The sequence below is a fragment of the Nyctibius grandis genome, chromosome 5 (genome assembly GCF_013368605.1).
Source record: "Nyctibius grandis isolate bNycGra1 chromosome 5, bNycGra1.pri, whole genome shotgun sequence".
NCBI lineage: Eukaryota > Metazoa > Chordata > Aves > Nyctibiiformes > Nyctibiidae > Nyctibius > Nyctibius grandis.
In genome coordinates this window covers 74,391,297-74,404,619 of record NC_090662.1, presented here as the reverse complement: position 1 = coordinate 74,404,619, position 13,323 = coordinate 74,391,297, and the positions used below count along the sequence as shown (strand labels likewise).

At 38.0% G+C, this 13,323-nt stretch overlaps 1 protein-coding gene across 1 annotated transcript in view; it reads right to left on the bottom strand.

The window, feature by feature from the left end:
- Window positions 1-456: 456 nt before the first annotated feature.
- PRMT8 (protein arginine methyltransferase 8) overlaps window positions 457-13,323 on the bottom strand; it is a 65,909-nt gene continuing 53,042 nt past the window's right edge. Inside the window, exons 8-10 of the mRNA XM_068400479.1 lie at window positions 7,230-7,380; window positions 3,861-3,982; window positions 457-2,026 (exon numbers count right to left, since the gene is read on the bottom strand). Of these exons, the coding sequence (XP_068256580.1) occupies window positions 1,943-2,026; window positions 3,861-3,982; window positions 7,230-7,380 (357 nt within the window). The 3' untranslated portion in view covers window positions 457-1,942. The remainder of the gene's footprint in view (window positions 2,027-3,860; window positions 3,983-7,229; window positions 7,381-13,323) is intronic.

Genomic DNA, 13,323 nt, shown 5'->3' with positions numbered 1-13,323 from the left:
CTCCCGGGCAACTAGCGATAGGACAAGAGGACACAGCCTCAAGCTTTGCCTGGGGAGGTTCAGGTTGGACATTAGGAAGAATTTCTTTACAGAAAGGGTTATTAGACATTGGAATGGGCTGCCCAGGGAGGTGGTGGAGTCACCATCTCTGGATGTGTTTAAGAAAAGACTGGACATGGCACTTAGTGCCATGGTCTAGTTGACAGGGTGGTGTCAGGGCAACGGTTGGACTCGATGATCCCTGAGGTCTCTTCCAACCTGGTTGATTCTGTGATTCTGTGACTCTGTAATATTTGACAGATAAAATCCTAGTAATTTTCTGAGGAAAGTTGTTCATCCTCATTCCAAGAAAATGAAAGAAAAGTGCTTTAAAACAACAGTGATGAACTACACTGCAAACAATATGTTTTACTGCTCAATTACAGTTTAATTTCGTTCTACATAGATACCATCTGATACAATCTCTAGACCATAATCTTTAGACCATAAGAAAATGGAGGCACTGTACAGTTTTTGTGAAGGGAAAAACAATAGAAATAGGTTTCTAAAAAGTGAAAAGTTGACGAATACTGGCAAAATACATCTTCAAGTATGCTTTAGTTGCAGGTGATTAAAAAGATTTTTAGGCAAAAAACTAGTCAATCTCATCCAATACATGATGGAACATGGTTTAGTGCCTAATGCCAGACAGACTGGAAAATGGGTAGATAGGACCGATGATGCAGTTTTTGACGAATTACATGTGATTAAATGGTCAACATTAATATAGTAAAAAGACTTGATACATATCTTTGAAGAATTACAAGCAATTAATATTTTAAGTATAAGCAGGAAATATTGTAAGAAAAACAAGGGGCGTAAGGGGATGGGGGAAGCTACAGACATCTTAGTAATATCAGAAGCCATAGGCATTTTTTTAAAGACATTAGCTTGTTCCTGCAAATTACTGCACTCTTGAGAATAGTATTTGCGATTTAAAACTTATCTAAAACATCACCAAAAGGAAACACTAATTCCTATTTTTTGAAAATTATTTTTTATTAAGAATCTTGCAAAGAACTGAAATACAGCATGGCCAAGAAACATGAATTACCCACCATTTCAGAGACTTTGCATTCATCACTTTTAAATACTAAGTGTCTGTTTTCAGGTCTCATGCAAAATCCAGCTATAAAAACTCACCATAGAATATTGTCAAGGATAAAAAGCTAATGTTTTCTAAATCTCTAACAGGCATCCAGTTGTGAAGGTGAATTTTAAAAGTAATGGTCCACATTTTCCAGAGCACATTCAAAAAGATAGCTGTTGAACTTTCTGTAAAAGCCCAGTTCTTATCTACACTTTGCATGGAATATTTACCAAAGCTATAACTTTGGACAGTTAATAGAATATATCACTGCCTAGAGTACTGCCAGAGGTAACATCATTGTCTTTCCATAATCGCATAATGAGAATTAAATAATCACAAAACGAATTCCTATTATGAAATTACTTTTTTTTCTCATGTACAACATATATATTCATTTATATTGAATATAAGTCCAGTAATACTGTCAAAGTAATGTGCTGTAGTGGTCTTTCATAGTGAGAAAACTGCCCTAATCATCTTTAACATGCAAAGCTTGGAAGAACCAGAAATTCACAGTAAGTAGTACAATTTGTATACGCATCTTCTGCCATCCTAAAGTTAACCAGAACACTCAAGACTGTTGCTTATTTTTCCTATATGTTTGACAAAAGCTACAGTTCTGTATACTGTACATTCACAGTGGGATCCCAGCCCCCTGTACTGTCTGCAAGAAGGATCAGGTTACCACTTTCCATCAGAGTAAACATTCTAGTATTTAATATAATTATCTTGTGAACAGTTGTTCCTCGCTTGAAGTTCAGCAGTTCAGGACTTGATAAAATTCTCCTTTTCATCTCTCTGAAAGGTTTCTTGCTAGCGCATTTTGTAGTCATTAGATACTGACATTTCACATAGCTGTCCTTTAAAATCCAAGTCTACTGTGAAATCCAGGTCACGCTGTAAGAAGATTTAAATGTAACATGTAAGAAAGACCATAAGTTTAGTGTATGAATTCAGTTATCATTGCTCAGGTTGAAAAGACCTGCAGATTTCAAGAGATACCTACTGTGGTTTCTAACATCTTTTGTTTTTAAATGTTGCTAACACTGAAAAAGCAGGATGTGCAATAGCATTCACCATACAATCTATGTCTAGGGCATATTTGTGCACTCTTCTTAATGCTGATTTAGTGTCCTGGTTACAACCAGGAAGCTTCTGAAATACCGTGCTATCATACATATTCTGTAACAATTCCTTAAGGGTATCCCCCATTGAGATGGTCTTAATCTAGGGTGAAGGGCTTTCACACTAGGAGTTATTCCAGAATACATCTAGTAAACTTCCCATTGTAGAGAAGCCCTCAGTCATTCTTTATCTTACAATGACATGTATTTTGGAAAGAGGCACTACATAGCGCTACAAAACGAAGCTGTCTCTCTACAAGCTTTTGCAAGGCTTCATGTTTCAGAAGAACAAAGCACTAACAAATCCTTTTGAACTGAGGTGGTCTCTCTGTCTTATGATAACTACCAAGAACACGTAAATTTTAGCACCTAAATCTGCATTCAGGTGCCTGCTGCTGTGCAAACAAATTTGCAATATTTTCCTCATTTTTCCCTCAAAAGAAAATTGATACATTCAATGGAAAATAAAATGTTCTAGTCCCCCAAGGACAACGTAAAGGTGGGAAACAGACTATTTTCCTCTCCTTTCACAGCAAGCAGTAGCTTCAGGAGTGAATATGTTTGTTTTAATGCCAAGTTTGTGTTTATTTCTTCCCTTGTATCAACACTACTATGAAAACCATATCCAATCCGGATTTGGTACAAAAAAGGAAAAGTAATGCAAAAAAGGAAGGCAATGATATGTTAAGATTTGCTGCAGTCAACAAAAGCAGTATTTCAACAATTACAGCAATTGCATGGATGGATTATAACCAGGTTATTTTAATGGCTGTATTTTGTAATAGAAAATGAAGAGATTCTGCTCAAGGTTTTTGGCAGAAAATGGTGCCAGTGTTTCTCCCAGAAGCCACACTTCTCATGTTTTGCTTTTCCATACAGGCATGGATTGTCCATCAGACTATATCTCATAGTCTCCTTACAAGTTAAAAGAAGCACTGAATAACTGTTGTATTTGGTGAGAGATTCAGCCTGTAGCAGAGAAATTGAGGAAGTTTTCACCAGTCATGATAGTGTGATATCTATCATGCTTTAGTTTTAGTCTTAAAAAAAACATCTGTATTTTCTGTGGAAAGCCATAATTTTTAAACAACCATACCACTTGATTAGTGAGTTCCAAGTACGTTTGATCAGTGAATTCATACAGATGTTCAGCTGAAATCTGTTACTTAATTTACTGAAGGAGAGTTCTTGGGGACTGAGTGGGAAATCTGGCTATAGATGTGGAACTTAAGTACTTACTCTTGATCATCCTGTATTGGCAGAAGGGATCTTACTGCTGATTTTAGTGACAGTATGAAGAGACCCTTGCCTACTTGCATCACAAAATGTGAGCCAAGCTGATTGCAGATGGCAGCTGACTTGTTGATGTACTTGAATAATTTTTTTCCTTCCCATGCTAGCTTGTTTGCAAGCTGAGTTCTGTAACATTAGCACTGCATTATCATTGCTGTCACCAGCTTTGGTGAAGCTGTGACTAGAGCTCTTACTAATAAACATTAATTTAGAGCCTTTAGCATGATCTTTTTTTAATTATATGCATTTCATTTACTATTGATTATAGTTTGTGATCAACAGAATTGGAATTAGAATCAGTGATGCTGACTCACCACATTTTTTGCATTTGGTTTCATGGATATAGTCCCATAGATTTCTTCTCCTCGTCTCACAGTTAAATAGTCCTCTAAGTAGAAGACAGTTTGCTTCCAGTGAGTATAGGGAGCATCAGGTGCTAAAAAATATATATGGGTATTATTTATAGAAATTTCATCTTTGTCTTACAAATCAAATTAAGACTTGGGAACAATTGAAAATAGCCTTTCTTCTCATAGAATGCTCTAACTTATATACTATATTAGCAAACATGTTTACAACATCACAATTCTATTGACTGTCAGTGGGTTGTCTTCTGATTTTTACTGGAATATGTCAGGTGTGAATCACACCCAGCAAGAAGGATTCCACAAAGGGGGCTACTGGGCATGATAGGCACTTTTTTGATGCTTTCCTTTCAACCCACACACATTCAAATTGAGGAAATATTTACTGCTAAGTGCTTTGAAAGTCAGAAGTCTTAATTAGCTCAAAAACAATTACAAAAAAACATGAAAGAAAAGTTCATCAAAAACTATTAATAACAATGACACAGATGAAACCTTTGACTCATGATCCGGGAACAGCAGATTTTATGACTTCCAGGAGGATACAGCTGGGTAAAGGGCACTTGCACCTTGACCTGTTTTTGGACTTAGTAAAGGCATATGCTATGGGAAATTTGCCAGAGATGGATACTGGTCTAAATTAATTTCTAGTCTTGCTTAGCAGAATCACTTTTGTGACCTTCTGCTATTTCAAGTTTTTATTTTACTTATTTGTTTTTATTTTTGATTTAAATTCAAATCTTTGAGCAGTGCCTGATGAACTTGCATTGCTTTCTTCTTGTTCCTAGCATTCTTGCAGTTAAGAGCATCTGGGAACATAAGAATAGCTATACAAGTTCAGAGACTTCCTGACCTGGCAAAAAAGCCTCTGATAAATTTATTTTTCTTCCGTTTGTTTCCCTAATCACTTTTTTGATGCAGACATGGGCCCCCTGTATTGAATCATGCTAATAATATCTTAACACTGTTTAATAAAACAATGATCTCATTTCATTTCAACATCAATGTTTCAAAAAAAATCTGGCTTTAGAAATTGTTAGTTACTGGGGAAATTAAGCTTTTTTTAAAAAAAATGTCAGGACAGGAATATTTGCCCGTTCTTTTTTTCCAAAATTCTAGAATCAGAAGACTGATATAAACAAACTTTTGTCAGAAACTGTGTTGGCAAACTGTTATCTTCCAAAGAAAAGTATTTTACCAGATAATTTCTGGCTATGTGTCTAGACAGTTTTAATGACTGTTAATGTCAATTGCTAAACAGAGAGATTTTCTTGCAGGAGTTCAGATCCGGAATCTGTTTTCCATTTGGACATGCCTCTGTAAAATTTTCTGTAAAATTGCTAACTGAAAATATGTTAGACCAAAACTAAGCTGAACTTATATTTTAAATCTTAGCTGCTATCTTGTACATACACATGTACATGTGCGCATGACCTTATGCAGAGCTATCTTCCTTACAAAAGCCTGACGCATGTACAAACTTGTGCTCCATGAACAGTGTATGTGTGTGTGTGTAATGTTGGCACAGGTCTTCAAGTCCACTTCAAAATGATATATCAATGAATTGTCACTTCCTCATGTCCTACAAACTTGGATATTTTGCTGAATTCAGTAGAGCTTTGCCAACAGACACTATCTGAGAATCCAGACTGGTCTTCTAGACAGTGGTGTCTATTCCTTCAGTTACAGAAGGCCAAATGACCTTTTTATGGAGTAACTTGTTCTGCACCTACTTTATAATGACGTGCTGAATAGAGGCAGAGAACCACTTCCCTCAACCTCCTGTCTACATTCATGCTAATATGGGTCAAGACGATTGGCTAGTTTTGCTGCAAAGGCATACTTCTGACTCATGTTCAGTTTGTTGTTCACCAGAATCCAAGAGTCCTTTCCAACAAAGCTGATTTCCATCCAGCTGGCCCAAGCAATAGCATGGAGTTTTTTGGTCCCAGCTGCAGGACTTCACATTTGGCTTTGCTGAACTTTATAAGGTTCTCATCAACCCATTTTGAACCTGTGTAGGTCTCTCTAAATAGCAGCTCTTTCTCTCCAGCCTATGCTGCTCCCAATTTGGGATCAGCAACAAATTTGCTGAGATGCACTCTATCCCATCATCCAGGTGGTTAATAAAGATGAGGAACAATATTGACCTCACTGTTGGTCACCTGTGGGATGCTACTAATAACTGGCCTCTGGTTTGACTTTGCTGATTGACACATTTTGAGCCAATTTTTCACCCATGTTATTGTTCACTTACTTACCCAGTGTGTATCTCATCAATATAGCTGTAAACTATGCAAGATTGTACAAAAGGCCTTGCTGAAGTCAAGGTATACAACAGCCACTGATCTTTCCTCATCCACACAGCTAGTCATCTAGAAGGCAGTCAGGTTGGTCAGGTATAACTGGCTTTGGTAAATCCATGCTAGCTGTTCTCCATCACCTTCTTGTCCTTCATATAGCTGGAAATAATTTCCAGGTGGATTTGTGTCATAACCTTCCCAGGAACTGAGGCGAGGTTGACTGGCCTATAGTTCCATAGATCCTGCTTACTGCACTTCATGAAGATGGGTGTGATAGCTAATCATCAAGAACCTCCGCCCATCACCATGACCTTTTAAAGATGTTAGAGGGTAGCCTTACAGTGACATTGACACCTGCTTGAGTTGTGTAATAATGCTAAGTGCAACCAGCACCAACTGTAATTTGTTGTTCTTGTCATTAAAGCAGTCATGAGGTTTTTACATTTCTTGCAACACTGGCTGGTTTATTCACTCTGGTAAACAATGCCTTACAGGAATGGAATTATTCCTTTAAATATCTGCTCACTAAGGTAAGTTAAGAGTTTCACATTTGAGTTGTTAGAGCTGATTTACAGAAGCAGTATGTGTGTGATTATGTCTTGGAAAAAATGATGGTTTTGTTTTAGACTCTGGGATAAGCAAGACCTTTTGTTGAGTTTTGCATTTTGGGGAAACTAGGATGCAGAGCTGCTGTCTCTCACTGAGATGACAATTCCGTGTCTAATCTGAGAAACTTGACACAGGATTTAGATATAACTGGTGATGGGAATAAACTCCTGGGTCATAAATCCCACTGAGCTCTAAGCTTGGTAGCCATTGTGAAATCCTGCCTGTTTTTGCAGAATTCCTACAGGCAGATGTCCTTTCTCCATCCTGCACACATCCCAAAATGTGACAATAATTTTTATCACTGAAATTCAAACCTGATGGTACAGTAACCCCTCCTGTACCATCTGACCAGCAGCACTGATATACTGATAGCAACAGAAATGAAATGAAAAGAAATACAGATTACCTGTAGAAAATCCCATCTTCTTGTGGCACTTCGTAAATTCGATATTAAAATAGGTGACCAAGGCATGAATGTAATCATTACGCTGAATTTGGAGGCAGAACGCAGAAGTAAATGCCAATTCTTCAGTTTTCACTGTATAAATATCTACTTCCTGTTTTGAGGAGAACGAAAAAGACATTTACATGCAGATGTCTGTGACTCTAATGTAAGTGTAAAGTGATGTACTTAAGCATTTTATTTAATGATCAGCAACAACTGGTAGCCCTTTAACACTGTAAGAAATCAATGGTATATTTGAATATATCAAATCATCAGCAAATGATCCAGTTATCTGACTAAGTTGACAGAGTGATAAGAGAGGCCACTCACAGAAGAGTGCGTATCCTTGGGAATGGCAGGGAGGGGCTGCAGGAGCTGGAGGTAATCAAGGTAAAAACCGTTCTTTGACAAATGTAGGCACAATGGATGTTGAAATGGAGATACAGGTCCCAGTTCTAAGACCTTTCATCATCAGGGACTGTCAGCATGAGGAAAGATGGCAGAGTTGGGTTTTTAATAAAAATAAACTTCTGATTTGTTTGAGCATCTCTGGAAGGGAATGTGCTTTGACTGTGTCAAGCAGTTAAAACATCTGAGACATGACAGGAGCCTGCTTTTTGCTGATAATGCTTTCTAGTCCTGTGTCAGAATTCCAAATAGTAAGCACAGGGATCTTACTCTTGAACTAGACAGAAGCAAATCATGTTGTCTTGATTGCATTATTTGGGAGCAATGATGTAGTCTCCAACATTGCTTATTTCCATCAATATTTAAATCTCACTGTTCAAGGCTTAAACTGAGTTTTTTAGATGGATCTGATTTTCCCAGCTAGGTATCGCTTTTATCTGGGTTGTTTCCAAAACCTGTAGTCATGATAGGGAGGATACTAAGTCTGAAATAATACCAATTGTATTCTAATGCTATGGGAAATGTTTCCTATCAGTGCACTTTCTGATATCTTCCTAAGCGTATCTGGCTTCACAGTCCTTATTGTCCTTGTCAGAGCATATTTGGCAAGAGCCAGATACCCCCAGAATATTTGTCTCTCTATTATTCAGGAAGTCAGTATTAACAACAAAACTGCTCAAGCATACAGAGAAATAGAAGCTTTGTAGGCAGAAATCCAAATTTCTGCTACTCTACCAACATAAGCCAGGAATCATATCACTCACCTCACCAGCATTACTTCAGACTTACACTGCAAAAATGGAGAACAGAGCCTAGAATGTTCATTAGAGGCTCTTTTAGCCTCTTTGAGGGCACAATAGAGGGCTCTTTTAGCAATTGCATTCTATAATTTAAGAGAAGTCTGCAAAAATAGACATCAAAAGATGCAGCCATATTGCAGTTACTGAGGTCTTTGCATGGACCACATATCTTGTGTTTCTGAGACTTAGAAAACATATGGTGAGATGATTTAAGCAAGCTATAGTTTTGGCCTGTCTGATTAGCAATACTGTTCAAGAATAACTTAACCGTAATGAAAATTATTGGACTATATTGCAATGTCAAGCTGAATCACTAGTGCTTATAAGTGACCCATGCTTATAAGTGGTCATTTAAAGCTGGGACAGCCTTAAAATGTAATTTTTTTTCCTCAAAAGAAGATAAAATGAAAAAAGCATACTAGGAATAAGAATTTCTGAAGTCTCCTGGAGACCTCCATAGCAGCCTGCAAAATTTGCTTTGACAAGCTAGACTGGACTAATGGGTGATAGCTGCAGATTTCTGTAATTTTGAGTGGCTTTTTAGTGGTATCACTGTGGGGAGAAATTGTGAATTAAGTCCGATTATGAGGCACATAAAAGGGATCTAGCTCCCTCTCTCTGAGCTGTGTTGGCTCTGCAGGGTAAACTGGAATGAAAAGCAGTAGGAAATATTTTTATTAGAGAAGTTAGTGGAAATGACTCAGAAATATTGAACAGATGTGCTGGATAAAATGGTGGTCACTTTTGCAGTCTTTTTTTTTTTTAAGGACAAAAACTTTTTTTTTTTACTATGCAGGTTATGAGACAAATGTGGGTTTTTTTAATTAAATAATATAGTTTTGAAACTGGCCTGATCCTGTTTTGGTGATCTTTTTGATTCGTACTCTGGCTACTGTATATTCGTACATTAAATGTCACTGTTCATTGGATGTTAATTACAGCTAACAGCACAGGGGACAAATGCTATCTTTGCATAAAATAAGTGGAAAAGTAATGATTTACCAGATTTCATTCAGATTTCAAAGACAACAACAAAATGGGCATAGTTAAGCAGGGATCTGATCAAAATGCAGCTCTTAGTTATACTAAAAAGATAAAATGTGTTAACCTGAGCAACAATAAAAGTGTCAGAATTATCAGCTAAATAAGGAGGTCCAGACTGTGATTGACACTGCATGGAAGACCGTGAGACATCCCATGCTACATGTCCCTGTTGCAGAGAGACAGATAAAGGTCCAGTTTTTACATTCACTGCATAAATAATGGTTCTTGGGCTGTCCTGTGGCACAAACTGCTTTAGGACTGAGCAAATCGTGTACAGAAGATCATCTCGAATCACAGGGATGATGACAGTGAGGTTGAGATTCAGTGTTGCCAGCTGCTACGTATTTCTTGTTTGAATGGTATCACCCTAGCTGAAGGCAACCTAACTAATGAGAGAAACAGCCCTGAATCAGGTTTGCTGATAGGAAAAACGCCGACTTGCTGCCTGACCCGTTTCCTCATGCAAATCGTAACTAAGGTTGCTTCTAGATTGCCACCACACCTCTTTTCTGATCCACTTCCCAGCCAGTCAGCTTACTCAGCTAGGATTGTGTGAGCATGAAGATAAGTTAAAGATTCAAATCTCAGTGAATGTCTAGTTTTGGTGGGGTTGTTTGTTTTTTGGATTTGGGGTTGGGGTTTTTCCCCCATTCCGCTCTCCCATTGCACCAGCTGTCTTGGGTTGGACAAAGAGGGAAATGGTCACCCCAACATAGGTTGAGATGGTGAAGGCAGCGCTAATCATAGCAGGTAAATGCTGAACTGATGTAGAAGCTGGAGGACAGGCGGCATTGATACAAGCAGTATTGCCAGCTTCAGGAAATGGATTGATCTGAAGGCTGAGAACTAAAATTAATTACTAGGGAAACAGAAAGGCCCAAACCCTCTTTTCTGACAAGCATTGAGAAAATGACCTATATTGTCAGTTGCACACATGTATACAGATGTGAGGGGAGCACTGAATGCAATAGTCAGCTCCCAAAACACATTCACTTTTCCAAAATAAAATGATTTTTCTTTTTTCTTTTTTTTTTTAAGGAGTGCAGAGAACTAACAGTATTAATGTGGGCAGAGAAGAAACAACATTAAATTCTGGGTGTTTCAGGGAAGAAGTGAAAGGAAGAATGGAATATCTGAGATTGTTTTGACTAGATATTGCAGCATATGTTGGTTTTCTATTAGATGAAATAACAGGGAAGGAAGTGTAGCTATGGCTTCTAGATAACAGAGAGCTCAGCCTCCTGCCAGGGCCCCTCTTATGCCATCTTTTCCTGTTTGCACAGAAGGAAATGCCTGAAAATTACTAGGGTGTTGTTTGTTTTGGTTTTTTTTTCGGCAGGTGGAGGTGAATAGGTTGAATCTGAGGATGCTGAAAGGAAGGACTGTGGGGAGAACTGTTGGAAATGAAAGTGTGACAGGGAAAGTAACTTAGGAAAGGGAAGGGAGATTTTCATGTGGAGAAAAGAGTAGAGAAGAAAAATGAGAAAAAAAGAGCAGTGTTTGAGGAAAGATGGAAAACGAGTGGCATAGGTGCCTCTTGCTTTACTTCAGGAGAAGCTGGGAGAAAGGAATGTGATAAAGGAGTTCAGTGACGTTGCAGTGGAGCAAGAGAAAAGTCTCATGAGGAATGCCTTGTCCTAAATCTTATGGGCCAAGATTACTATGGGAGAAGAACATGGGACTCATCGGAGCTCACAGACAAGTGCCACACCTGTGTGGCTGGATGTCTCTGAGCAACAGTACCTTTTTGCAGAAAATACTGCAGGTCCTGTGAAATGAGGCTTCATACAGATGAATCATGGTATTTCCAAAACAGTGGAAATTTCTCAAATAAGTGGATATTTGAACATATAGGTCAATGTTTTTTTGCTATTATGCTATGTTGTCTGATAAACAAGAATGTTGCTTTTTTTTTTTTTTTTTTTTTTTTTTTTTTTTTTTTGTGCAGGGAAGGCAGTTTGTGCTGTAAGTAGCATTAAACTGTGTAATCTTAAAGTAGTGTGTGACCTGCAGGAACTTTAAACCGTTCCTGGAAAGTGTGGGACAAATGAGAGAATAAAAGTACATTTCTTTCTTTTTTTTTGTTCTTTCTCTGTGGCTAGATAGGGGACGATGTTCAGGAAAGTCCCAACAGTATCTTTTATTATGAATTGGATGTGGCATGTTCTTCATTCTTACTTGTTTTTTTTGAGTTTTTGTCAATCTCTCATTGCAGGTTTTTCTACAGCTGTGTGAACCATTGATTTATTGTTATTGTAGTCTCTGGTGCTGACACCAAATCAAAATTAACATGGAGGAAAAGCTTTGGGTCAACCCAAACCCATTTGTATATCTCTAATGTGCAAGGGGATAAGAGAAGAAAACACAACTGTTTTACTGAGTTTGAAACAAACTTTTCCATTTTTTCAGGCAATGTTACTGAAAGCAGTAGGCCCTCAGAAGGACACTTGTACACTTTTCCTGAGATCAGTTGTTGACTCTGGTGGTTTGAAGATGCTTTGGTCCCACTACACTCCCTGGCTGGTTTGGTTTGGAACTTAAAGAGAGGGCTCCTACTTGACAGGAAAATTCCTGTGCCCCTGGGATATATTTAAGAGAACATTCAAAGGGGAATTGCCTCCATAACAGAGAAGATGCTGTATTCCCTGCGTGCACCACCCCCAGTGCACCTGTGGCTCAGTGGCTAGAGTTCCTTGAAGGGTTCAAGACTTGGGTTATATCCAATTCCTGAAGAGTACAAATCAGAAAATTTGACTCAATTCTCCAGCATTCTAGATATGTGTCATGGTTACATAGCATGGAGGGGTTGATGTCTTATTTTGCTGATTTTGTAGAACGATTCAGAGCATCTAAATTGGGAATTAAAACAACTGCAGAAGCACAGGGCTCTGACTGGTCTGTTAGGAATGCATCTAGTGACTGTCCATCTACTGACTAATTACAGGGAAACCAGACTCATCTGGTAGGCACCCTAAGTTAGCTGGCTTTGGATTGAATACACCCCTAAAAAAATCCCTTTGTGGAACTAATATGAATAAGCTGTGCCATCGTGAAATGCTACAATAAAACATTTGAATAATTAAACATTATTGCTTTGTTTGTTCTCAAATGTTTTCTTAGGCTAATATTATTCTCAGGATTCACAAATAGTTTCAGGATCAAAGAAACGCACTTTATATAAATAAACCATATGCAGAAGTTAATTAAATTTAAAAAAGAAATGCGGCCTCAGTTTTTCTTGCTTCCATATTGCTAGCTTGAACAAAAGCCTCCCTCCTTCCTACCTTTCATGGACAATTTTCTCTTTTTTTAATGATCAGTTTGTGAGATTAGGGACAGATTCTGGAACGGAGAGTGGTTTCTGCTTCTGCAGTTATTACCTGCTTTGCTCCCAAGGTGCCATTACATGGTAAAGCACCATTCAGTGTACAGACAAAAGATGTCAGGCAATGTAGAATTAAATATAAAACCTGAATAGGAAGTTTGAAAAATTTTGTCTGTCTTCTTAAGCTCAATTACTTTAAAAGTCCTTCTAAAGAAAGCATTAGATTTGCACTTCATTTAAGGGCATGCAGGTTTTATAACTTTTTATTCCAGAGAAGCCAACTGATTTTGCCACCTGATATCCTACCAGACATATTTTCTGCAGTCTAAATAGCTGTTTATTTTGTGTGCTTTGCAATTTTAAATTGCTCTGACGCAGGCTGTTTTCAGACATCTTGTGTTCCCCTCAGTGCAGATGGACTGTGCATGCATATGTGCTCACACGGAGTTTCTGCCTCTGTTCCTTTTTGCTGCTTTCA